The following is a 27241-nucleotide window of genomic DNA, read 5'->3' on the forward strand; positions in this document are numbered from 1 at the left end:
TACACACAGAGTGCATAAGAGTCTGCTCCGTTTGCCCAGAAAAAGAACCATTGTGAAATGATCTAGTAAATATTAGTTTTGCCAATTTTCTTAATTTTTGGAAGGCAACGAAATAAAATGATAAATGAAGTCAGAGCTAGAAAATAAGGAACAAATTCGGTTCTCTCTCTCCCCTCAACCCTCCCCTCCCCCCTTAGTTACAAAGATAGTTTGGTGGGTTTGATGGGTCATATCACAAAATGGTGCAACAGGATTTTAAGTACATACCAGGACACAACTTTAAAACTTTCTTAGTCAATAGACTACATAACCACCACACAACTGTGTCATTTTAGTACCCTTTCCCCTTAACCTCTATTTTAAGAGCTCTTTAAAATTTCAGACTCCACATGTGTCTCCTAGCTTCTTAAAAATAAACTCAGACATTACTCAAGGTTCAGTTCAGGCTGCAGTACCACACTTTGGTGCATAAACTCAACCCAACGTTAGGTAATTTTTATCTCCTGGAACAGCACATGTGCTAACAGGTATTCATGTTAGAGGCAAGAAAAATATATATCTTTCAGTATTAACAGACATTGAATGCTAGTTGTGCTCTCAGACTGCTGGTTGCACATCAAGAGCTTAATGCAAGGGTGTTCAGGTCAAGGAACAGAATACTGGCTGTAAAAAGAACAGGAGTACTTGTGGCACCTTAGAGACTAACAAATTTATTAAAGCATAAGCTTTCGTGGGCTACTGCCCACTGAATACTGGCTGTGGGGAAGGAGAAAGAATGGCAGAAAGGTGTGATAAGTGGAGGTTAGTAAAGGGGAAGTAAAATAGGAACATGGGAATGTGTAAAGATAAGTGTATCTTGACTCTTCCACTCTATCCTAGGGAAATGAACAGGGTAATAAATATAACTCTCCAATTTCCCCCCATGTGGCACCAGAGTTGCATATAAAGCTTCTGAAACTATTTAGAGGAAAAAATAAATGTCTTCATTAAATGCAATTTGCATGTCCAAACCCCAATTATCAAATTCTTGTTCAGAGGATGTTCAACATTATTTACTGGATAAAGAGCACCCCAGTCACTTTCAGTTGATCTGTAGCAGGCTCTACTCTGCCCCTAATCTGATTCACTCTGTTGCACTGAATACAAAGACAATGTATTTTTAAATAGGTCAAGCAGAGGCTGGGTGGTAATTACTGAAAAACAATCAGATTTGAGCAGGCAGAGCTGCTTACCCCTTTCATGAAGCCTTTCTGATAACAGGTCTTTCTGCATGTCTTGTATTAGGGCAGAGAAACATCAAGAGTTCAGTATCAAAGGGGTAGCCGTGTTAGTCTGGATCTGTAAAAGCAGCAGAGAGTCCTGTGGCACCTTATAGACTAGCAGACGTATAGGAGCATGAGCTTTCGTGGGTGAATACCCACTTCTTCGGATGCATCTGTTAGTCTATAAGGTGCCACGGGACTCTTTGCTGCATTAAGAGTTCAATGGTCCTACAAACATGCTCTGACGTGAAAATCCTGATTGTCTGCCAACCCTTGCCGCAGCTTGGTAGGGTTATAGAATCACAATAGCAATTCCACAGTTAACGATCTAACTAAGGCTGACATTTACCACTGCTCTAATTTCCAAAGAAATGCTCACCTGCCACAGGGGGGTGGCATTGTTTGAGGTGGTCCAGAAAAGCTGCATATATGTCACTTCAAAAAGTGAAGAGTATCATTTTTAAGGATTCTAATCTTTTCCCAGTGCCATCTTAAAACCAACTTGAACTGGTATTATTAGCATAGGTGCACTCTCTAGGCCCGTGGTTTTCAACCTGTGGTCCACAGACTGTGGATTTACAAATTCTACTGCCACTCGTTATCCATGTGGAGGTCAATATGGTTCTACATGATGGAAATTTGTTTTTTATTTGTTTTTTTAAAAAAGTTTGAAAAAGTTAAATTTAAAAACTATGTTAAAAGAACATGAACAGAACGAGGTTGGGGTCCTTGTTGGTGAAAAAAATAAAATCACAGAAATATAGGGCTGGAAGGGACCTTGAGAGCTCATCTACTGCAGCCCCTTGGGCTGAGGCAGGACCAAGTATACCGAGACCATCTTTGGCACATCTAACCTGCTCTTACAAACCTCCAATGACGGGAATTCCACAGCCTCCCTTGGAAGCCTATTCCGGTGTTTAACTATCCTAATTGTTAGGCTTTTTTTTTTTTCCCTAATTTCTAACCTAAATCTCCCTTGCTGCAGATTAAGCCAATTATTTCCTGCCCTACCTTCAGTGGACATGGAGAACAATAGATCACTGTCCTCTTTGTAACAGACCTTCACATATTCTCAGTCTTCTTTTTTCAACTTGCCTATTTTTTTTTAAATATCTTTAGTCATAGGTCATGATACACCTTTTATCATTTTTTTTACTCTCCTCTGTACTCTCTCCAATTTTTCCACCTCTTTCTTGAAATGTGGAATCCAAAACTGAACACAATACACTAGCTGAGGCCTCACCAACGCCAAGTAGAGTGGGACAATTATCTCTTGTGTCTTACAAATGACACTTGTTGGTTTTTTTGTTCCTAAATGTAGTACACTGCATTTGTCTTCACTGAATTTCATCTTGGTGATTTCAGACCTATTCTCCAATTTGGAGGACAGAATTAGAATTCAAAATGACCTTAACAAAGTGTTTGCAACCCTCCTAGCTCGATGTCTGCATATTTTAGATGCATATTCTTTACTTCACTATACAAGTCACTAATAACAGACTCCAGTAAAGTCCTCCCAGTAAACAACATCTAATCACAATAGGGAATACTCAAGTTTCAAATGGTAACTCATGAGGGTCCTTCCAAAATTAAATAGAGGTGTGTGGAAAGGGCCAGAGTTAAAGTTGATCTGGAACCTTAACTGTTAGCCTTTGATTCTTGTCTTTTTCCATTGTTCCAGTGAAACTGTAAAAGAATAAAAATGTATGGATAGGTGCTGACTTCTTTCTCACTGAGTGCTGGGCTACATGCCTAGCATTAGCACGGACATAGATACAACACAAACCTGGTTCCTCTCAGATTCCGAGATCCTACCAGAAGAATTATTGCTCTTACTAAGGATGGAGCCTTCACATATGAAAGTCAAAGTCAGTAATGAGACAAAACAGGAGACATGCAGGACCACGAGGCTTCCACACTTTGATAGAGCATTCCAAAATTAATCACTTTATTTTGTTACTATTCCACCCTCCATTTGATTACCTGAAAGCACTTTATCAACATTAATTAAGCCTCATAATCCCCCACGACTGTGAGGTGGACCCATTCTTTCCCAAAAGTAAGATACCAAGACACCAAATGGGAAGAAGTGGATTATTTTCTGAACTGTTCCTTGCCAAGTGAACCCTTCTTAAAATGCAAATCTGAAAGAATTTGCTATTTGCGAAGGAGTTGTTTGTGATTGTCCAAGAATAGCACTAGACCATTGCAGATCCTCAGGTCAGCAGTGACTCAGCTATGGTCTCTAAAGAGAACGTATATGACAGGCAGTCAGCATTGTCCAACAGCTGACTGGCTGAGTTAGCTAGTGACTGGGAAAGTCTGCTACTTTTCAAAAAGCTGCTTTAACTTAGACTCATTATTGTAATAAATGCTTACAGAATTAATCTGGAAAACAAATCAAAGCCCTCTTCTAGTTCAGAAAGCTAACTTTTCCTTACTAGTTTCTGGGCTCTTTTTAAGATTTTGGTACCAACTTCCCCTTTGCCCCAGATTTCTCTACTTCAAGGTCACTTTGCCTGCAGTATTTGCAGCTGAGAGCAGGATGGCAAGACCAAGAGGATTTTCCCATTAAACTGATTTTGCAAGTTTGTTGACTTGATTCCAGGATGCCAGGTCATTGCTGTGGAACGCACGCGCACTACAGTACAAAGATCAGCTTGAGGACAATTCTCTGCCTCCACAGTTCCTATCAGCACAGTTGTGGAAGAAGCATCCTCCATCATCTTTGAGCTACTTAACTGGATTCTTGCTTTGAGATTCCAGTCTTCACAAGAGATCCAGAGACCTCCATAAAGTGCATGTTGCTGTAGTTTGTTTCTATAGTGTCCAAGTGATTTTATTTTTAAGAAGTATATTCAAAATTTATCCTATGTTATTTTTCTACCAAAATAGTTAAAATCCATATAACCCTTAAGGTAGATGCAGGGCCGGCTCCAGGGTTTTGGCCACCCCAAGCAGCCAAAACCAAACCAAAACAAACAAACAAAAAAAGCCGCAATCGCGATCTAAAAAAAGCCGTGATCACGATCTGCAGCGGCAATTCGGCGGGAGGTCCTTCACTCCCAGGCGGAGTGAGGGACCGTCCGCCGAATTGCCGCCGAATACCTGGAACTGCCGCCCCTCTCCGGAACAGCCGCCCCAAGCACCTGCTTGAGAAGCTGGTGCCTGGAGCCGGCCCTGGGTAGATGCACTTATATCAGCGTACAGGTGCCTCTTCCCTACAGAGATAGCTATAAAGTACCTTCAGATTAACAACATCTCCACACTAGGGGGTTGTACTGCTTTAAACCATCCTAGTATATAACGTGTGCATGTAGACAAGGCCTCAGGCATAAGTGGTTCAGTATTCCTAATGGTCCTAAACACTGGCAAAGAAATTCTGTCATAGGCTACTTTATTCCTAACTTTTTTATTTACTTTAATTTAATGCAGAATCCTCATGTATTACCTATTCAAAATGCAACAGCACTGGCAACTCTGTAGAACAAATGCATGGAAACAACTGAGAGTGTTTACTGTATGTTTACACAGAGGAATTACAAGTCAGACATTCCATTAAGGCAGGCCTGCGGAGTGAACAGCTATTGCTGGGCGCAAACTGAATCTTCACAAACTAAAATTTATCCTTCATTTTCAGCCCATTCCCAAGAGATGGAAGAAGGGATTCAGTTATCTTTCCGTTCGTATTTCAGTGCTACTCATGATTTGTGCATTCTTGGCTATCAACTCTGCCAGCATGAAATTGGTTAAAAAAAAAAATAGTGTACAGCTAATAATCAAAGGTTCAGATTAGTACCAAGACAATTTTTCAGATGGGAGGAGGGGGTAAAATGGTTATTGACAACCATATCTGTTGATTGCACTCTTATGGCAAGCTTTTCATCAGAAAGTATCAGTTTACGCTGACAACTGAAAAGTCAAACTTTTTGCAGAACAGCAATAGTCTATATTGTTAAGCTTTACCAGAGCCTACATTCGTGATAAATGCCTTTATCATGTTCTCTAAATTCAATAGACCTTTAGCAAATAAAATAATAAAAGCTTTGCAACCTTGTGACAGCATCTGATAGCAGACCAAGATACATAACTGTGAACCTTGTTTAACAAAATCAGATTTTCCCAGGACGTGCACTGGGGAGATGAAAGGCCAGTTTTTTCCATATACTTTCTCCCTTGGGAATTCTCCAGGATTTCTCTTGCAATAGTAGTTAATATTTGCTGTGGTTTTAAAAGAAAAACCCTACAGAAATAAAGGAAGAGCAATGACTTGGAGCCGACTCAATAATTAGGTCATGTATTCAATTAGCTTTCATGCTTAACTAGTTACTCGTCAGGAAATGCTCAGCCTTTGATGTACAGTAGGCAGCACACCAGTTAATTAGGAAGAGGGAAGCAACACAAGGAGAGTGAAACTTCAGAAACCATATCAAAGTCCAGAGATATCTAATGATGGGTACAACAGCATCAACAACAGATTACATGGAGAAAGGGGTAAATGATGCAGCTTCAAATATCTTGGCTGCATTAACTTTAAAATTAAGACAACTGTTTGGCAGGGGATCAGAAGAGACAAAGAAGAAACCTGGGTTGGTTAGAGGCTATGTCTAATACTTGGAGCTGGGGTGCGATTCCCAGCGCACGCAGACATACTCGCACTAACTCGCATTGAGCTAGCACGCTAAAAATAGTAGTGTAGCCACGGCAGCATGGGCAGCAGCGAGCCGCGGCATTGGGTAGTTGCCCTGAGTACAATCTGCCTGGTCCCTCTGGGTACATACTTGGGGCAGCTAGCCCATGCTATCGTGGCTACACTACTATTTTTAACATGTTAGCTCGATGAGCGTTCGCACAAGTATGTCTATGCAAGCTGGGAATCAGGCCCAACTCCAACTGCAGACACACTCGGAAAAGCATCACTGTTTCCTTTGAGGCATGGCACACACAAAATATGCAATTTTTCAGTACTATATGAGCAACTGCTTCCCCTCCTCTGACTCCCCAAAGACCTTGATTCATTGGTAGATGCCAGTTCCCAGAGACAAAGCACATCATATGACACTGGCTACAAAAACCTTCCCTGAAAAATTGTACAGTTAAGTGCAATGACAGACAGATGCTATTGAAGAATCTCTCTCCTGGGCACAGGTCACTTAGAAAAGATTAAATGTCAACTATTTTAAATTATTGTAATTGACAGTTTCATTTTATGTATGCAGTGTAGTTGTAACTGTGTCGGTCCCAGGATATTAGAGAGACAAGGTGGATGAGGTAGAATCTTTTATTGGACCAACTTCTGTTGGTGAGAGAGACAAGCTTTCGAGCCACACAGACCTGATAGCTCTCTCTCACCACCAGAAGTTGGTCCAATGAAGATATTACCCTCACTCACCTTGTCACCTCCATTTTATGTTCAGTGCAACAGGAACAGGCAATGCAAACCTGGGATTAGCACTTGATTTCCCCAATTCCCTCAGGCCACTGTTCTCCTATAAATTCAATAATGAGTGCTGCAGTCTACCCCTTAGATCTTGACACTCCTTTCTTACCCATCTCTCTGTTCCCCCTGGTCTTGCCACCCATTTGAGCTCAATGACAAGAGGACACAAGCCATTTATATATATATTTCTAAAATTTATACAGGACAAATGGAGCGTAAAGGGCCATAACATTTCTAGATCTCTCAGACAAGTGAGTTCAGAGATGTCATGGTCTGCCCTTTAATAAACCACAGTAACAAGAGTAACGGAGAATCTACGTGGGAACAGCGTAAGGCAACGGACCTGAAGACATTGGGCAGCAACATTGTGTCTTCAAGATTTAGTAATATTGAACCACGGACAGTCCTTCATGATTATTAAAAAGAGAAGGAAGATGCAGAGTTGTGCTTGAATGCCAAAATTTGGCCTAGGCCACCCTTCCCAATGCCATTATTAAGAACTAGTTTTATCTTCTGCCTTCTAGGTCCTCTGAACTCAACCAAACTTCTGCCATGATTAACACTCTTAGCTGCCACAGGCAAATCCTCCTCCACTGAAGGTCAATCAGGTGCAGTTCTAATAAATATTCAGTACAGATCCCTCAGCATCAAAATATCTCCACTGAAGATAAATATCTCAAAGAAATGAGGGGAGAGAAAGGGGGAATCAGGAAGGAAGGTGATTACATTGTAGCACCTGAATCAGAAAAATCAATACTGTGCTCAATGACTTCCACATGTTTGAGTCAGGGTTAAAAGCAGGGGGAAATCAACTTTTGTGTGTGCAGTGTTTAAACTGACTGGGTTTTGAGACCGTTCATTATCATGAGGAGGAGTATGAAAGGCTCTCATAGCTCTTGGCTTCACAAGGCAGAAACAGGGGGGCGGGGGGGGAGATACATTTTCCACAGATGACAAGCCACAGATTTTAGTGTGATTGAAACCCAGAAACAGGTTAATGTCTCTTATTCCCTACAATCATTCAGGCAGTTTATTAAACTGATTTAAAAACAATGCTGAACTCAATACAAGAAAGGCCTTTAAATGGAAACACCAAAATTTTGTCTATTGGTTGCAGCAGTATTAATCTCTATGCAAAGGCAGAGATGCCACCATGGCAACATAGCAGGACTAGGGTGACCAGACAGCAAATGTGAAAAATCGGGACAGGGGGTGAGGGATAATAGGAGCCAATATGAGAGAAAGACCCAAAAATCGGGACTCTCCCTATAAAATCAGGACATCTGGTCACCCTAAGCAGGGACATCTCGTCACCCTAGCCGGACCCCAGCTTTCTCCCTCTCCCAAATCAACGCAGACTATGAAAAAAAAAAACATTTTTAATTACCTTTGCCATAGTCCTTTAACAAATGCACTTTCACTGAAGGAATAAAACGACATTTTTTACAACTGGCCTTTCCCTGTTACTCATTCCACAACTAGTTTTATTAAATGTGCTCTGGCTGGATTGACAAAAAGTGACCTTGTGTGACACACCTATCCTCAGATGAGGTCACCTTCCTATTGTGTTTCACCTCCATGCCCTGGAACTTGATCCTTTTGCCAGGTCAATTCCTTTACCACATTTATACAAAAAACTCCTTTCTCCACTGTGGAGCCCTTTTGTTTTTGATACACGCTAAATCTACTTATTTGCTGGACTCTTTTTGAAGCAAAGTCTGCTACAGCTGGAATACGAGCCGAGGCTGCTGCTCACACACGTTTCCATCGTGAGAGAGCAGAGTTGGCTGGGGAGCTCTGGCATTCTCCCAGCAGAGTAACAGAGTAATGAAGCATGAGGCTGGACAGCATGATGATTGCAGCTCATCTGCACGCTTTTCAGTGTACTCACTTGAAACAGTTCGCTTGCTGAGCGCTTCACACCATTACACCTTTCGCTGGCTCGCTTCCAAGGCTCAAGCAGTGTGGGCCAATGTCTATTCACGTCACAGAGAGAAGAGTGCTCATTTAGAAAACACACACTCGGGCTCTGCGCTCTAACAATGATTGTAGAACATTCATTGAACTGTGGTGCCATTGCAGTTAGCTTCACTGTACAGGAAATACCCAGGCTCAAATGCACATCAGGTTTGATTTTTGTTCTGAAATCTGTACATTAAGTTAGTGATAGTGAACTATGGCAGATGGAAGTCCTCAGTCCACAAAACAGATACAGAAGCAATGCAACCTTTCCTTTCTCTTGCACCCACACGCTCAGATACTTCTATCCCTGTCCATCATGACTCAACCCTGTTCCAGGTGGTCCAACTGTGGAGTAAAAGGTTAGTTCAATTTCAATCCGTGGCTCCTTGCTTCTGAGTCTGTCAAGTAAGGTGCTTGCTAGTGCCAACTGCAGTACAGGTTGTACTGCTAACCACATTGAGAATACCAAGCACAGACGACTAAGTGTGGAGCTAAAAATGCTAAACTTCCTGAGAGAGCCAAAAAAACAGTAACCAAAAGCTAAATAAAAAAAATTCTGTTATTTTCAATAGGCTATTATATTGCAGTGCAATTGTTACAAAGCAGTTTGATGTTAGACTGTCCAAGAGTTTAATACATTATTTGTTCAGTGAATTGCAATCACAAGCAAAGCCCAGTTGCGTATCCTCTCTCTTTAAGGTTGGACAACAAACTTTTGCTTTTATGATCTGTTGTATTAGCATGATCAAAATGAATATCGGTTATCTTAATGCCTTCATATTGGTGATTAAAGTAAAACACAAACAGAATTCCCTTAGTCCACAGAATACTGCACTACTACTTCTGGATGAGATAAGAGATGCTTCAAGCCAATGTAACAAACGAGGTGTCTAAAGCTGGCTAGCGTTGTTGCAACTTTAGAGTCACTGCCTAGAAAAACTTGTGGGCCCAATAGGAAAAAAGTGAGCAAGTCAAGTACATAGATGAACTGCATAGGAAACAAGGAGAGTTCCTAAATCAGTTCTGCTCATTGAATTTTCACACACTCCTCTACCAAAAAAGGAAAGGTGGGGATTTTATATTCCAGGTGAATAAAAAGAAAGTGAACCAAGTTTGACTTTCCTCACTTAATACTTGTGATTGCCAACCTGTAAGTTAACAGGCTCACAGATTTTTTCATAATGTAGTCTACATCTTAGTCCCAAGACTATATCTCCATTAACTCCCTTCCCATTGACAGTCAACATTAACCTCTGTGTGGCAACTTCAAAAGCAACGTTGGGAAACAAGGAAAACACTCAGAACCATGTGACTAGCGAGCTCTCCATTGGTCACCCCCAGCAGGTGCCTTTTCCAGACACACCGAGAACCACTAAGTTAACACAGTTTTGGTTCATTTATTCAATCACATGACTTTTTTTTTTTAAATAAACATTTTGGTAGACTCTTTCATCCTGAAGGGTCCCAAAGTGGCACACAGTTCTTTTTGCCATGGCCGCTAAGTATCAAATTAAAAAGAATGTCAATAATCCACCCGCAAACAATGGCACTAAAAATATCACTCAAGCATGACTGTTTCCCATACGTAATAAACCAAGTGTTAGCACCTTCATAAATCAAACTCAAAAAACAAAACAAGAATAAAAAGCCACACACAAGCACAGAATAAAATGTAGATATATCACCAGTAAAATGCAATCACCTCAAGAATAAAGAGCAGCCCTAATCTCGGTTTGTCAGAGGGTGGAGATGGATGGCAGGAGAGAGATCACTCGATCATTGCCTGTTAGGTTCACTCCCTCTGGGGCACCTGGCATTGGCCACTGTCGGTAGACAGGACACTGGGCTAGATGGACCTTTGGTCTGACCCGGTATGGCCGTTCTTATGTTCCAATCAAGATACTGAAAATCTATGAAGGAAGGAATTTTTCTCATCCTACAAATACCACCATGGGATATTTAGCGTGCATACAGAGCAGAAAGGACCTCAGTCAGAAGAACAAAGAGATGAGTCATCTGCTGGGATTTGAACTAGTGGAGTCTAAGCGTTGCAAACATGATGCTAAGATCAGCAAACCAACCTCCACAAAGTTGGTTTGCCTTAATAATTCCATCTCCTTGCTTCTGAGGCCCTAAATTATAACAACATTCTGGCCAACAAGCTGGTCAACACCAACTCCAAAGGGGCCGCCACTCTTGGACAACATCCTCAAGAAAGATGCTGATAAATTGCAAAGGGTTCAGAGGAGAGTCACAAGAATGATTAAAGGACTAGAAAACATGCCTCATAGTGACAGACTCAAGGTGCTCAATCTATTTAGCTTAATAAAGAGAAGGTTAAGGGGTGACTTGATTAGTCTGTAAGTATCTACATAGGAAACAGATATTTAATAATATAATGGACTGTTCATTCTAGCAGAAAAAGGTATAAAATGACAAAATTGAAACGAGACAAATTCAAACCGGAAATAAAGTGTAAATTGTTAACAGTGAGGATAATTAACCATTGGGACAATTTACCAAGGGTCATGGTGAATCCTCCATCACTTGATTTTTAAATCAAGATTGGATGTTTTTCCAAATGATGTCCTCTAGGAATTATTTGGGGGAAGTTCTATAGCCAGTGCTATGCAGGAGCTCAGACTAGATGAACATGACAATCCCTTCTGGCCTTGGAGTCGATGAGAACAGTCTTCCCTGCTTGATCAAGCTTACTGCCTCTGCTGTATGTTCATCATTGCCAGGGAGTACACGAGGGAATTGCACAAACTCCTGAATCTCAGTCTTCCAGATGGCTGTGCAAAGCCCTACTAGTATATAGCTGTAGCATTTTAGGGTACTCAGCACAGTAATAATGAGTGCCACACTGCGCGCGCGCGCGCACACACAGACAGAAAATAAAGTTCTTAAAAGGTCAAATTGCTCAGTCTAGTTATGATAAGGTAGCACACAGATATGAGATTTCATTTTCTATGTGTCACTAATGTGACACAGTGGCAGTGCAGGAATGTGGAGAATTATTTTAAACTAGGTTTCTTAACTTGACCTTTATTCAGGAGCACTTATTAAACATCACTTTTGGGCCTGCAGAGAGTTGAGGAAGTTATTGTGAGCGAATAAAGTATGGTATTGCAGAAGACTGATTCAGGAGCACAGTTCAGTGTCTCTGAATAGTGACTACACTGCAGAAGTGCAGGGTGGGAAGAGAGAAAAGGAGCATTGTTAAAACAAGGGTGAAATTCAAACAAAACATATATTGGAGCCAACATTACTCTAAGTATTCTGAGCAGTTTGGAGTTAAAAGAAAAAAAGTCAAAAACCACAGCCAATCAAAAAGAAAAAAAATCTAAATTCATGCAAATTTAATGAGCATATGCTGCAAACTACTTCACATCAGATCCTGAATTATGTAAACTGTGTGTCATCCAGCCTACAATTTTGCCTTTGGCTACACATCCTCATTTGCAATTTGTCACAAATACATACACAATATGAAGTAAGTAGAATTCAGTGTCCAGGGAAGGGTAGAAGCCAGAAGGCGGAAGATCTGATCATTACAACTAGAGCAGGGGTGATATTCAATATGCTTATGAGAACCTGTCAGTGACCACGGGAAGACTTTTTACAATGCAGTTTCTGTATAATGCTCCATGCTTAACAGCCAAACTACAATGGGGAATTAGTGCTTTTTATACCCAGGCAGTTCTAGCCTGATTCAGAGGACTCCAGCCAAGAGGTTGCAGAAAAACATTTGTGTTCTCTCAAGCAAGGGCATCAGAAAAGGAATACTAAATTGTAAAGCATGACTGTAGCAAGCTGCCCTTCTTTCTCACCCTCCCACATGACCCCCTCTGCTCCACAATCATCTATCTGTCACAAAAAATTCTTCAGAACATTTAAACAAGAACTCAAGCCTCAGGCTGTGCTTAGATGGACTTCCAATTTTTGATTCATGTAGCAGTAGGCTCTGTACAGAAGGGGGCCACAGTAGCATCTGCATATTGGTGAAACATCACTGCAGTAGTGCTGTCAACAATCAGACATCTATTGTTCCCATTTTACCGCATGCTCAACTATGTCTCTTGTTTTTTCACACAGGGAACTAAGCTAAGGGAATTTCATCCCTTTTGCACTGCATGATGGATTTTCTTGGTGTATCTGCACTGTTGCCAACAGAAACACCAATCATCATCTCACTAGGCAAAATTTAAATCTTCACCACACTCTGCCATCACACCTAGCCCAAGCTGCTACAGGTGTAATTGACTGTTCGCTATCATTACATTTAAGATGGTGGCAGTATCCTGTGAGGGGAAGGAAGGGAAGAACACATACAGATAGATACTATTTAAGTTTAATCAATCAGTTTCTCTCATCTAAATATTTTTTCTGAGTATATGAAGAATTTCTAAAGTAAACCTATCAAGTATTTTGCTCCAGGAGAGGAGGGTGGCAGTGTATAGAAAAGGCTGCTTTTTCCCCAAATCATTTTTTTCACCACCACCTAAATTATCTCCAAGCTGAACTGCCAAAATTCTAATTTGTTAGGAAAATTCTTCAGAGAGAGAAATTCTTCACTGTATGCCCGCAGCTTTGTAATCTCCTACTCCCTTTTCCCCAATAAAACTTTCATTTGAGACTTGCAATGAAATGACTGAAATGTTATTTAACTGCAGTATTTTGCAGATGAAACAACGGCTGAAGTGTTTTCCCCCTCCTGCAGCACACAAATTTATGTAGCTACACAGCAATAAAGCAAAGTCTTAAATTTAATCAGAAGAAATACTTCAAGCAATGGCAAACTGATAAATTATTTAGAAAGGGGCTCAATAAGACCTGGCAAGGAAATGTGTACCAGAGACAGCCTGGGAGCTTTCAGAAACAAATAGAATTTTCAAGCTTGCCCCACTTCAGGATTTCTGCCTAGTGTATTTGTATTTTTTTTTTAAACCAATAATTTCCCAGACATTGATTCAAACAACCAGGGGCGGCTCTACGTTTTTTGCCGCCCCTAGCACGGTAGGCAGGCGGCTTTCGGTGCTGCGCCTGTGGGCGGTCCACTGGTCATGCGGATTCAGCGGCATGCATGCGGGAGGTCCGCTGGTGCCGCTCCATCGGTGTCCCCGCCGCCGAATTGCCGCCGAAGCCGGGGGCCGGCGGATCTCCCGCAGGCATGCCGCCAAGAGCCGCCTGCCTTGTGCCCTCACAGCAACCGGTAGGCTGCCCCCAGCAGCTTCCCGCCGCAGGCACACAATTGCTGCGCTGTGCCTGGAGCCGCCCCTGCAAACAACATCCTACGAAGAACGTGAGACAAACAAGACTGCACTGGCAGTGATGTTTTGTGATAATTCTTGGATGATAAATCTTAAGGACTTTACTGGGAGGACCATCCTAGGTGTTCAGTGGCCAGTGTACAATTAATTAGCACTATTCATGCCTGCACTATACGAAAGATATTGACAGGTGTTTCCTAGTTCACACAGGCAGCTCCACAAAGCTAGCTCTCTCAGAACGTTTTAATGACCTGACCTTATTTCAGATTGCCAAATTTTTCCCTTTCCAAGTCTTCTTCCCTCCCCCAAATCTCCAACCATGTCAGAAACAGCAAAAGAGACAAAACTAGATCTATTAATATTTACATGAAAGATCTAGGAAATTCAATAACATTCCTATTGTTTTATTGCAGATGTTACATCAACTTCTCTTTATTACTGCAGAAAACTCAAGAGCCCTGTAGAGTGCAATAAAGTGGTACGTGTTTAGCTTTGCAATGTTTCAAAGGGCTGTGATTTACTTTTAAGAACCAGGCACCTTGCACACAAACATCTGAGCTCAGTAATTGCCTCATGTTTTGTGCAAACTCTACAAGGCAGCATGAGGTCTGCCCACACACAGAGTACCTGCTGCTACAGAAACCTGTTCACCAGTCTCCAGTACCATGGGCTCAGTTATTAAAACAGCATAGAAACATGTTTGTTTTTACTGTGCACCAAGGTGTTTTACTGTTATAATGTTAGATTCCACCCAGTATATTATGAGTTTTACATCAGACGTGTTCCCGGGCATTAAGTTCCTCAATTATTGTTGAAATGGAAGATACCGGACGTGGCCTGTACTATGAAAATTTAAAATTCCATTACTTAATAAATGCAGAGACAAGATGGGTGAGGTAATATCTTTTATTGGACCAACTTCTTTTGGTGAAAGAGAGAAAATTTAATAAATGCAATCATGTGTAATAACCAGTGTCACTCATTACAACTATTTTGACGTTTCACACACAGGGCATACTCTTGTCAATACTCAGGAGGATCTTGTACTCAAAGCTGTCTCTCACTCCAGATGGCACATCCCCTTTAAGTAACCTTATAATACTACAAGTTACATCAGAGCGCAAAGAAAACAGTTAAAGGAAGAGGCCTATGAAATTGAGTTTTCTGTGCAACACAAAAATTATGAAACCCTTTACCTGAAAAAAGGGAATCAAAAGAGAAAGTTTCCAGTATACCCAAAATGAAAATGCAAAAAGAAAATTAACTTGTCTTAAATACATTTTGAGTTACAATTAGGACAGGGCCTTCAAACAAATACCTATTGAAAGAATGAAATGCTGATGCAAAAAAACACATCCATTGAATACTTAACTGAAAACAATTGTATAGAGAAAGTGATCTGTAGATCTGGCTGTTCACTCCCATCCCGTCACCATGAAATAATAGGAAAATTAAATGCTATTAACAGGTAGAGACTGCTCTGAATAGATTAATCATCTCTGCTCAAATTTTACTGTTTCTCTGGCTTTGAGACAGAAAATGTAGGGACTATGATAATGGATTGAAAGGATGCCTAGTTTTACTACACCTTCCATATCCTCTACTAAACTTGTTACTTTTCTTTAGTGTATCAGAAAAGGTAGACTGTGGTCAATAACTTTGCTCTTCTGACACAATGGAATTCTCTACAATAAGGGTAAAGATCTTCTGTGCCGGAGACAACTTACATGGGGGCTGCTCTAAGACTGTGGAATGAACCAGCCCAGGAATGAATGACCATCACAAACCACACCATCTTCCACTGCATGTGCAAGGTGTATTTCTTTGACTTTGCCTTCTCTAACACACACACACACACACAGCAACCTGTATATTTAAAATAAAAAAAACACCCTACCAAAAACGCTGCAAATCAAGACTGCACACACTTCTTCGCCTGGGGAGACGACGGGTATGTCTACACTGCAATTAGACACCAAAAGCTGGCCTTGACAGCGGACTCAGGCTCGCAGGGCTTGGGCTGAGGGGCTGTTTAATTGCAGTGTAGACTTCTGGGCTTGGGTTGAAGCCCAGACTCTAAGATCCTGTGAGGTGGGATGGTCCCAGAGCTCAGGCTGCAGCCCCAGCCTGGAAGTCCAAATTGGAATTAAACAGCCCCAGAACCTGAGCCCAAGTCAGCAGGCACAGGCTAGCCATGAGTTTTTAATTTCAGTGTAGACATACCCAACGAGAGAACACATGCCACGTGATAGATGTTTAATTGCATTACTTAATGCCCTACTGAAAGGCATTCACATACTAGGGTGATGGAGTGTGGTATGAGAACCTATAGAGGAGAGGACAGGACGGAATAGGACTCCTACAACAACTCTACTCTAAGGGAAACATTTCTGCTCCAATGGAAGAATACCCCCAAAGCCATGCTCGATAAAGGTATTAATACTTAATGGATACCTATCAGCTTGAACAAAGACCTTACAAAGAACAAAAATGTCTTCAGGAAGAGATGCCTGCCATGAAAACAGCAAGACTGGGTGCCTCATGGCTCAAGGACCAAACAAAAAACAAAATTTATTATCTATATTGATTTTATAAATTATATAGAAACAATTAATTATGAAACATCCTCATGTCAACGCATAACCAATTAGATTTTAACTAGAATGACTGATTAAAACTACCTGAGGGCATTGCTAAAACCAAAGCAAAGTCTATCTCAGCAAGCGTCGCTGCTTTGAGTGGAAGAAAATACCAAAGAAATTTTCCGGATTTCAGGACATGCTCCTAAAACATTCACTGATGAATAGTAGATTAATTTTGTACATGAAACAATGAGATTGTCAACATAGCAGGCGTGAAGCAGAGCGGTCCCCTTGCTGACATACAAGGTATATGAACCTCAAAGATGGTGATCAAAATATTGAAAATATGAGTTAAAAGGAAAAGATGAAACAATAGCCTTTCCCATAGCCCTTCATGGAAATGGAGGATATACGTTCACAAACATAAGGAAATAAAACAATTTCAACCACCAGTATAGGATATAAAAGCACAACATAAATTTTAGTCAAACCCAACTGGTAAAGCTGCTTCTCCTCTGATCAAACCAGGTCACATAAAATGCATTTCATATTGAGAAGATACTGTGTAATAGTGACAATGTGCTCAATGCTGTAGAGTACACAAGGAGGAAGAGGTTTTGCCCCCAAATAGCTCACAGTCTAAGATAAGACCTGTGGAAAAGGACATGGACAGGACAAACTAGAAATTAATGATGCTGGGGATAACCCAATAGGTTTTAAATTTTTAATTTTTTAAAAATTAAATGATAAACTTCCATCCCTGTGAGCCTTAATGAGGCTCCTAAAATGTTGAACATTGAAATATCAGGAAACAAAGAAATTTACCAAAGGTTCAAAAGTGATTTTAAAGTAAGGAATGAAAAGACACCTGTAAGCTGCTGGCTATTTATCACCTGCTTTATGGCATTAGGATCAAGTCTTCATTACATTTTCATTTCAAAAATATATGCCTGCCATACATTAGACCAGTGGTTCTCAAGCCGCAGCCCACTAGTATGTGTATGTGTATATAGTGTGGATGCACCCCACATAACACGGAGAGCTGCATATGCGGCACACAATGGTAAACAGGTTGAGAACCAATGCATTAGGCAGAATTAACAGTCAGTGACTGAACCCTAAAAGTACCTCTCTCAACAAAACCAGGAACATCTATTAGCTACAGGCCTTACAAGATTATTAGTTTGTTCCATCTAAAACATTAAGAAATGCAATACTACGTGGGAGCCGATAGTTACACATTCCAACTAGCTGAGGTTGCAGAAATGTACCAAGAACATTATCACCACAGAAAAGAGACCATGATTTGCAAAAAAGGTCTAAAATTCTCCAAAAAGTCCACTAATAATAAAAAAAAATAATATATCAATGTAGCATCTAGAGTTTGAACAATTACCCTTGCCATGGTTAAACAAAGCGTTAGCCAAGAGACATGAAGCACAAAGCTAACTGAGTTTGAGAGCCTGCAAGAGTCTGTCCACGAGAATGGACAGGCAAGCAATGGAGGCTGCGAGATCACTCAGTTATATAATAGATGCACAGCTTCCTTTTTAACCTAAGCCAGTTTATCCCATAATAGTATCGGGTCTACGGGGACAGGTACTCTGGGGAAAGTCAAGAACAAATACACCCACTTACCCTGGGCTGCCAGTTTTCATACTGCTTTTGTAAATTTGCACCAATCGTTTCCAGAGCTTTTTGAGGACCCATTGACAGAGGATCTAGAAATAGAAAACATAAATGAGTATTTTTGATCACTACCAAATTACCTGCTTTTGCACAAGGCAAAAAAAAAAAAAAATCATCCACCTCAATGAGTATTTGACTCCATAACCCAACTTCACTTACTCCAGGCTAGGTTTCTGTCAAGTTCAAAATGAACTCAGATGACAAAATATAATGGTCTGGGTAGTCACTATTTGTGCCGAAGAACGATCCACAACCTTTGTAAGAGAGAATAAAGTTTTCCTCACTTTCAGCCTCCCAGCTAGTGCATGTGATAAAATATTTTCATGATATTCTAAAACAGGCTTCTTTCAGGATTCAAGGTATTTATTTTAAAAGTAAAACCATCAGTTTCAAATTCATTCACAAAGCTTTTCACCATAGTTACCTAAGGGCAGTATCCATAGGCATTGACCCTAGGTTTATCTACTGTTATACAGAATTGAAGAGCAGCAATGTCTGCAATAACTTGCAATAAGAACATTTTTTCTCAAAGTGGGAAGTCAAAATCTTCTTAGGAAAAACGTGAGGTGTAACTTTAGGTTTTTAAATATAAATACGAGCCGATAACCATAAAATAATACACCAATCCCGGGGGGTGGAGGGGGACAATGGCAGTGAGAGGACCTAGATTTTATATTAATGCTTGGAAATACTTGGTTTATCAACAGAGATTTGATTAACTCCTTTTTAAAGCTTTTTATACTTTTGAGCACAAAGTTCATCTCCCTAGACACTGGAGAGTCACTGTTCCAACATACTTAACAATTTCAGCTGCTCTTTTTCTGCTTTACTCAAAGCCCAGAGCTGTGTAATTGGCCACAGTGAGTATCAAGAATCTAGAAGCTAGTACTGGCCAGTTTAATGTAGAATCTTATTGATTAAAAAAGCAAGGTTCATAAAATTGAAGTCATATTTCTTTTAAATGTTTTCTTTTGCATAACTACTCCATTGCATACCTCCAGCACCAGAATAACACCACTTTATACAGTATGGGAGAAGCTAAGGTTTTTTTTTAAGGTTATTGAGATTTTCTTAACAGACCAAAAGCTTCTTCTGGCATATGGCTTCTAACAGCAAAAACAGCGAACTAGATGTTAAGAAAGTGATGTAGCCCCTATCACAGCAGCAGCATCTGGAACCATCAAGTGCACCCTCCACCAACAAGATGATAGAGCAGTCCATAACCAGATGGCACATTGTTTGTTCTTGAGCCCGGAGCTCAGGAAGCCCCAACAGTAGATATGCAAGTTAAACCACCTGCGACCACAACATCTCCTGTTATAACAAGAAGGATCTTTTGATTCATACGATTGTTCTGAGGGGCATACACAATCTGATCCGGAGAGACTAGGAGACGCAAATCTGAGTTGTCTATCTGCCAAGAAATGCGCCAGAGATCCAAAATATAGTCCCATATCACCTGTTGCCATTGTTCCTTAGAAAGGCTGTGTCCAACATACCGTTTGAGAGGCTCAACAATTTCAGTAAAGCGGCACCTGACTTCAGCCAGTGTTTTTGATATGGCTTTGAGATGAAATTGTGAAGTAAGCTGTTTGAACAATTGGCTGCACACAATACTGTGGCCAGGGCTCTGCCTTCACATTTAACCACCAGTGGGAGCACTACTAACCATGAGTGGAAGATAGGAGACTGGAACTGTCCACGTGGCAAAAGTAAGGATACAAAGGGCAGGGTCGATTGAGTCCAACTTGTCACAATGACTACTGGAGCCCCAAGCTGCTGCACAGTATTCAGCAGACGCAATAATGAGGACATTGGTAGATGTCTATAAGGGTGCAGCGCTAAAGCCACATGAGTAGCTGGCAAGCCCGCGGAGCAGTGTGAATCTCAAGTGGATTTTAGCACGTCTTCTTGATGTGTTATTGAAAGGACAGAGCAGTCAGGCTTCATCCCCAAATAAGTAGGGTACAGTTCAAAAACGATTGGCTGATTGTTCAGAAGGCTCTGTAGCCGTAAATGAGCTAACCGGCTGGTGAGATGGAACGCACATTTAGGTTCTGTCACCACTTCAACTAGTACTTGGCCAAGATGTCAAGGTCAAATGGCAGGCAGGATGTCAACAGTGTACACAAACAGTTGCCAAGGTGGGCAGCAGGGTAGCAGCATATACCAAAAATCAACACTAAAGTTTAAATATACCATTTTTTTCTTCATAGAAAGATTTATTTCTTAAGCATTTTGGGAGGTGAATCATTAATGTTTTTGCAAGGACTGAGATTTTAGGAGAGATACAAAGAGAAGAAAATCCATGGGCTCTCCCATTCAGTTTTATCCAAGAAGAGCGATCTACATAAACTAAGGTCAAGCCTTGCTTCACAAATAGGGCCCTACCAAATTCACGGAAATGAAAAATATGTCAAAATCTGGTCTCCCACCATGAAATCTAGTGTTTCGTGTGCTTTTACCCTATACTATTCAAATTTCACGGGGAAGACTAGCATTTCTCAAATTGGGGGTTCTGACCCAAAAGGGAGTTGCGGGGGGGAGGGGGTCACAAGATTATTTTAGGGGGGTCATGGTATTGCTTCTGCGCTGACTTCAGAGCTGGGCAGCTGCAGAGCGGTGGCTGTTGGCTGGGTGCCCAGCTCTGAAGGCAGCACCCCGCAGAAGTAAGGGGGGCAATACCATACCACGCCACTCTTACTTCTGTGTTGCTGCTTTCAGACCTGGGTGGCCGGAGAGTGGTGGCTGCTGCTGACTGAGGGCCCAGCTCTGCAGGCAGCACCATACCAGGCCATCCTTACTTCTGCGCTGCTGCTGGTGGCGGCTCTGCCTCCAGAGCTGGGCTCCCGGCCAGCAGCCACCGCTCTCCAGCTGCTCAGCTCTGAAGGTAGCGCCACCACCAGCAGCACAAAAGTAAAGGTAGCAGTACTGCAACCCCCGCCCCCCCCCACAATAACCTTGCGGACCCCCTCCCCCACAACTCCTTTTTGGGTCAGGACCCCTACAATTACAAAACCATGAAATTTCAGATTTAAATAGCTGAAATCATGAAATTTATGATTTTTTAAATCCTATGACCGTGCAATTGACCAAAATGGTCCTTGAATTTGATAGGGCCCTATTCAGAAATTAATGAAAGTTTAGCCATTTATTTCTTTGGGGAAGATCAGTCCTTTAACGCAAAATCTCCTTTAATGCACTAATGAACCTGCAGTTCCAACAGTCACCAATATAGTCTCTAGATAAAAAAAACCCTCTATTTTAAACTGCAACAATGTATTTTTGCCACTATTCTGAAAACAAGCAAATTGTAGAAAAACTGCACTAGGTCTCTTGCCATTTAAGCCAAATTTCAACCACAGCCCCTTTGGAACTGGTGAATAATAAATCTTCAAAAGCCCCTCAGACTTCATCATAGAAATACTGATAGCAAGTTAACTATACAAAGGTGCTACTGCAGTACCCCTATGATTAAAAAACAAAACACACTGGCAATTGTACAGGATTACTTAACAGTTCGAGCTGAATTTATTAAAATGCATAAAAAGCCTAATGAACAATACTTCAGTTTCACTCGGTGAAGAAATGTGTACTGTGGGCTTTGGAACGCCTCGGCGTCCTAGCATTTTTAATGAGGCCCTTTCAGAGCCTTGTACAAAAATAATGAACTTGGTGCCACTCTATAAAACCAGCCAATGAAGGTGTTAATAACCTGAGGTTGGAAACGGCACATTCAGTAAGTAACTTTTTAAAAAGTTTACTCACCCATTCTGAAGGCTGCTATGAGCTAACCTGTGCCTTCTAGAGGACTTTATGCTGGACAAGAATAGGACTGACATTATCAAATCTCATACCAAAGCTTGAAAATAGCAATAGCCTTGGCAGAATTTGATAATTAGATGGCAATGTGCACAGGGAGTGGCATTTGTGGAGAGATGAATAGGACCTCTTTATAATTTCAGTTATTGATTTATTATACAGGAATAAGTCAATATATTACATTTTCTCTTTACTGAGATAGGGAAGAGGCCATAATCTTTCCATTTAGTTACAAAATAAGACCAACAACTGAAGCTGATAAAGGCTGTAGCAATTATAATTTTACAGTTTGCATGGCGGTCCCCATGGCTGCAGCACTTTTGGCAGGGAAGAGGGATAAAGAGCTCAAGCAGAAACACTTTCATTTTCTTGTGACTTTTACAGACACGTGCTTTGACATTTTAAATAAATGGACGAAAATGGACATTTCTTTATGTACATCAAGCACAGCTTTCTACTTAATGCATTTCTAAACAAAGGCCCTGACAAACCTCTCGACATATTCCTGCCTTGCTTTGATGCACAACTTCTATTAGGTGGTATATATAAAAAGAGATTTCTGTAGAATTCATTTCCCCCTGTTCAGCATTCGGCTCATTTATACCACTTTTAAACAGAGATTTTTCTTCCCATGCTACAGGGCATGCATCTTCTAGAATGGCATTTTCTTCATTACTGTTGTGGCATTTAATGTCTGACCATAAAACAAAACAAATCAAGAAGGAAGGACAGGTGTCATTCCTCTAGAAAGGAGAGGAAGCATTATGGAAACTGTGTGTATTACCTGGAGTAGAAGCCTAATGGTTAACCTTAGTTTTCACAAAGACAAATAGAAAACAAGTTCAGCCATGTTTCTCTACTCATTGAGGGCAAATTACCAGAGATATGCACACCAATCCCTCACCTTGCTAGAATTCATAACTGCATGCTTCCTTCAACTCTCATTCCAGGGAGATACATGGGACAGATTCAAGGAAGGCAAAGGAAACAGACTGCAGGAAGAATTACCTAATCATGCTTTAGACTCCATGTTTTTTAATTTATTAGCTGAGCACCAAAGGTATCTGGATAAAACTGCCACAGCAGCAAGGGATAGTCCACAGAATCATCTTACAGAACAATTCACAAGCACACTCAAAGCGGTGGGCCTTGGCAGTTATAGTACAGCCCTTAAAATGTCTTATTTTATCAATAAGCCTCTTAGCTTTAAAATAATAGTATTAACTCTAACGTATCAGCAACACTATGGACTACAACATTCAAACACAATGTGGACACCATCAATCATCAGCTGGTGTTGACTTGCTAGCAGACCACATCACAAGTGGGTGGTGCTCCTCTTGGATGGCTCAGTTTGTCCTCGAGCAGAATTTCCAGAGGGTAGTTTGTGGCATTTGCTCATCCGGGGTTCTAGTTCGTCTCCCTTCCTGTGCAATGTTTACACTGGGCTTGTAGGAGGGTTAGTGAAGAAGCACGGGATAAGGTACCTGATGATGATGACGACGACACCTAGCTCTTTATGACTTCCTTGATGTCTGGTTGAAATTAGGAGGTTATGAATGAAGGCTAGATAGCAAATACCAAAGCAATTCTGATAGTTTCAGGGAAATGTCCAGGAGGCATGATAAGAACTGCATCTGACTTTTTGATTGAATGTGCCTGCCATCTATTACTAGAGTTCACAAGATAGGAGTCTAAATGCAATCCATAACTGCTGTTAAATGGCCCTATAACAGCACTACCCAGGATGGCTCTTTCCCCTCCACCTGCATCTGGATGAAATATTATGAAGGATTCTTTCAGATCCAAAAGTTGTTACCATAATCCAGGCTTTTGTTATATCAAAACTACATTGCAGTACAGGTTTTATGTGACTATTTTAAATTTATGTAAAAAATGTTAAAGGCACTTTATATATTTTAAATTAAAACAAAAGAACTGTACTAAATTTTCTTGCTGATATCAATCACTAATCATCATATTTGGATGAGTCCTGATAGTTCTTCATTTTGTCCTATCCCCACCCAATTTAGTTTTTGGTGAATTTCATATTTCACTCAAGAAATCAATGCTACAAACTGCTCATTCTACCAAATACATCTGTTGCATTTGGATACATTTGTGGGTGCACGTTCAGTGCTTTTTAACTACTTTAACATCTTCAGCATTTTTAACATCTTTGGTAAGAAAAGTTGAATACCAGTTTCAGTGAGGGTGGGAACAAGAGAAAGCCAATTTTGAAAACCAGGAACTCTGTACAATGGAGACTTTGCTTCAGTCTGCTGTAAGCCCCAAGATTGCATGTTCTAGATGGCATGACTTTAGGTTTCATTTACTGAAAACACACAGCTATTAGACAGCTTGCACATGAAAATAATCACATCCCAACATTATTAGTACCAGACGAATTTTTTGTCCCCAAAACATGGGGGAAATCCCCATTTTCAATTAAAAGGCCAGGGACAAGTATCCACCACCACAATAATGAAGCAAACACTCGTAAGAGTAAGGGCTGTCAGCAGGACGGTTTCTGGGAAGGATCCTTAACTTCTAAATTCACACCCCCAATCCAAAATAGCCAAAGAGTTTTGTAGGACATGGTATTTTTAAAATGTAACAGTCTGGCTCTTTGCAAGCCTAAAAAAAATAAACAGCTAACAGAATCATCTTTTACCTCCACATGTTGCATTTTGGAATAAACCAGGAAGTAGTGCATACCACAGCACTTACTGTTGGGGAAATAACTGCCTATGGCCATCTCTACACTACCAAATTATGTCAACTTAACTTATATCGGCATCCAGCCACGGCAATTGTGTGCACACTTGGCTCCTTATGTTGGTAGTGTGCATCCTTATCAGAAGCACTTGTATCGATTGAATTGCCAGTGTGGGGCATTATGGGATGGCTCAAGGAGGCCATTTACAGTCAACGTAAGCAACACAGTGTCTACACTGACACTGTCGACCTAATTACATTGACCATAACTCTATGCCACTTGGGGAAGTGGTGTTATTAAATCAGCATAGAAAGGCACTTACGTCGGCAGGAGCCAGACTTAAGTAAAGATACTTCCACAGCTAGGGTGCCACAAGGCAGCTTACGTTGACCTAATTGTGTAGTGTAGGCAAGGACTTATTTACACAGACATATTCAAATCAGATGTCACAGATTTTCTTTTGTTCAACCTACCTTTAGCCCAGGAGAAACATGCTGGTGGGGTTGCAATGAGCTCATACACCTGAACATTAATGAGACAAAGCAACATTTCCAAATTGCTCCCAAAGATATTCAATAAGCTTACCTATCCAGCACTCCAGACGTGCACAGGGAGTTGTCTTCACCACATCAGGAGGATCAACACCTACGTTTAGGCACAAAACTAAGGCAACGCTAACAGTCTTCATCTAGAAACAAGAGAAGATAATAATGCTTAGTGAAAAAATTCACCACTTATTACCGATGCTGTAATTCTCATTGCTACCCTATAACTCTCACAAAGAGTTCAAGTTCAGCTTTGTTAATCCATTCTTAACAAGCAACATTTTAAGCATTTTGTTAAGAGTGGGAAGAAAAATTGGAGATAAGAAGCTATGAAAGTTCTCTTTTTGTTCCAGCAAAACTGCGTTAATTCTTACTTTGTTAATCTGCAATCTCACTGAATTCTCATAAACATCCAGCAGGCTCCCTCCAGTTCTCAGAAGAGATTTAATAAAGCTTTACTTAAATCTTGCATTACTAAGATTTCTTCATTTCCAGGGCCCATACTGCTGTACATTATGGAGATCAGATGCCAATAGATTTCTGCCAAGCATCCTGGATTAGTCAATGTCTAACTGAAATGCTTTATTAAAAAGTAATGTGAACACACTATTCAAGATTCCAGATCAATAACAGAATATCGTAAACCCTGCCTTAAGTGACCACTCAAGCAAGAGACAAAAAAAATAAAAAAAATCAGTGGGCTAGAAGGTGGGGTTTTTGTTTAGCTGGGGGTTTTTTAAGACCTTTAATATGTGTTGGCAATCTGAGGTACACTTTAAAGTGCTCTCTTTAAAAAGAGGGTGTATTGGAGGTGTCAATGTATCTTTTAAAAAGAAAAACATACAAATGAAAATTTTGTTTTTTTTTAAATATTAAACCTTTCAGGAGCAGAGTTCGGGATATTACCTATAGCAGAACTGCATTCTTTACCCTTTAGCAGTTTGTCTCCAGCTTTTGGAGCGTGTGGAGAGAGGGAAGCCCCCAGAACTCTAGAATACATATTCTGGGAAGGACTTGGAATTTTTAATTATTTTTAAAGATGAACTATAAAGGAATTTTAAAGACTCCACCACATCTGACAAGTTCTCAAATAAATTTGAGAACCTTAATGGAACTTTTCTGATATTAACCCTTATGCAGCTACCTATGACTAATAGTCCTAGAGAGACAAGATGGGTGAGGTATTATCTTCTATTGGACCAACTTCTATTGATGAAAGAGACACGCATTGGAGCCACATAGAGCTCTTCTTCAGGTCTGAGAAAGGTACTCCCATCTTGCATTTAGCTGTTGCACTTGAACAGATTGTTTAGCATGAGTAGTTAGCATATATTCTAAGGGACCATTCAAGGTAGAATGATAATTGATAACTCCTCTGCAGTCATAGGACAAAAGGAAGAAGTCAGTGGGTTACAGGTTGTTGTAATAAGCCATAAATCCAATCTCACTGTTCAGTCTATGATTCTTGATGTCTAGCCGAGTAATGAATTCAAGCTCCCTGGATTGTCTTTTGAAAGTGTTGTGCGGGTTTCCTTTGCTTTGAGGATAAGGACTGATAGATCAGATATAGAGTGATTGCTTTGTGAAAAGTCACCCACAGTTGATAGGGTTTTTTTGTCTTATTTTCTTGTGTGCTCATTTCAGAATGTAGTGATTGTCTGGTTTCACCCACATAGTTGTTATTGGGGTATTTCATGCACTGGACGAGGTATACCACATGTTGTGATAGACATGTGAGGGATCCATTGAAAGGTGTATTGTGGGAACATTGATCCAGGGCTCTGGAGCGGAGCCCGGAGCTGGAGCGCAGAGCAGTGGGTTTTATGCCCGGAGCTGGAGCACAGCAATTCAAAAATTTGATTGCTTCAAATCCCTGCATTGATCATTGTAGTGGTGGAGATATGTCTGCAGGTTTTGCATCTGTTGTTCTGACAGGGTCTGGTGCCA

At 40.7% G+C, this 27241-nt stretch overlaps 1 protein-coding gene across 5 annotated transcripts in view; it reads right to left on the reverse strand.

Annotated features, from left to right (window-relative positions):
- The window catches only part of RPTOR (regulatory associated protein of MTOR complex 1), a 297098-nt gene that overhangs the window by 224960 nt on the left and 44897 nt on the right, over positions 1 to 27241 (reverse strand). For all 5 annotated transcript variants that reach the window (XM_042840943.2, XM_042840944.2, XM_065562859.1 and 2 more), the window contains exons 2-3: positions 25335 to 25437; positions 18158 to 18240 (exon numbers count right to left, since the gene is read on the reverse strand). In XM_042840943.2, coding sequence (XP_042696877.1) covers positions 18158 to 18240; positions 25335 to 25437 — 186 coding nt within the window. The remainder of the gene's footprint in view (positions 1 to 18157; positions 18241 to 25334; positions 25438 to 27241) is intronic.

Source organism: Chrysemys picta, chromosome 12 (assembly GCF_011386835.1).
Source record: "Chrysemys picta bellii isolate R12L10 chromosome 12, ASM1138683v2, whole genome shotgun sequence".
NCBI lineage: Eukaryota > Metazoa > Chordata > Testudines > Emydidae > Chrysemys > Chrysemys picta.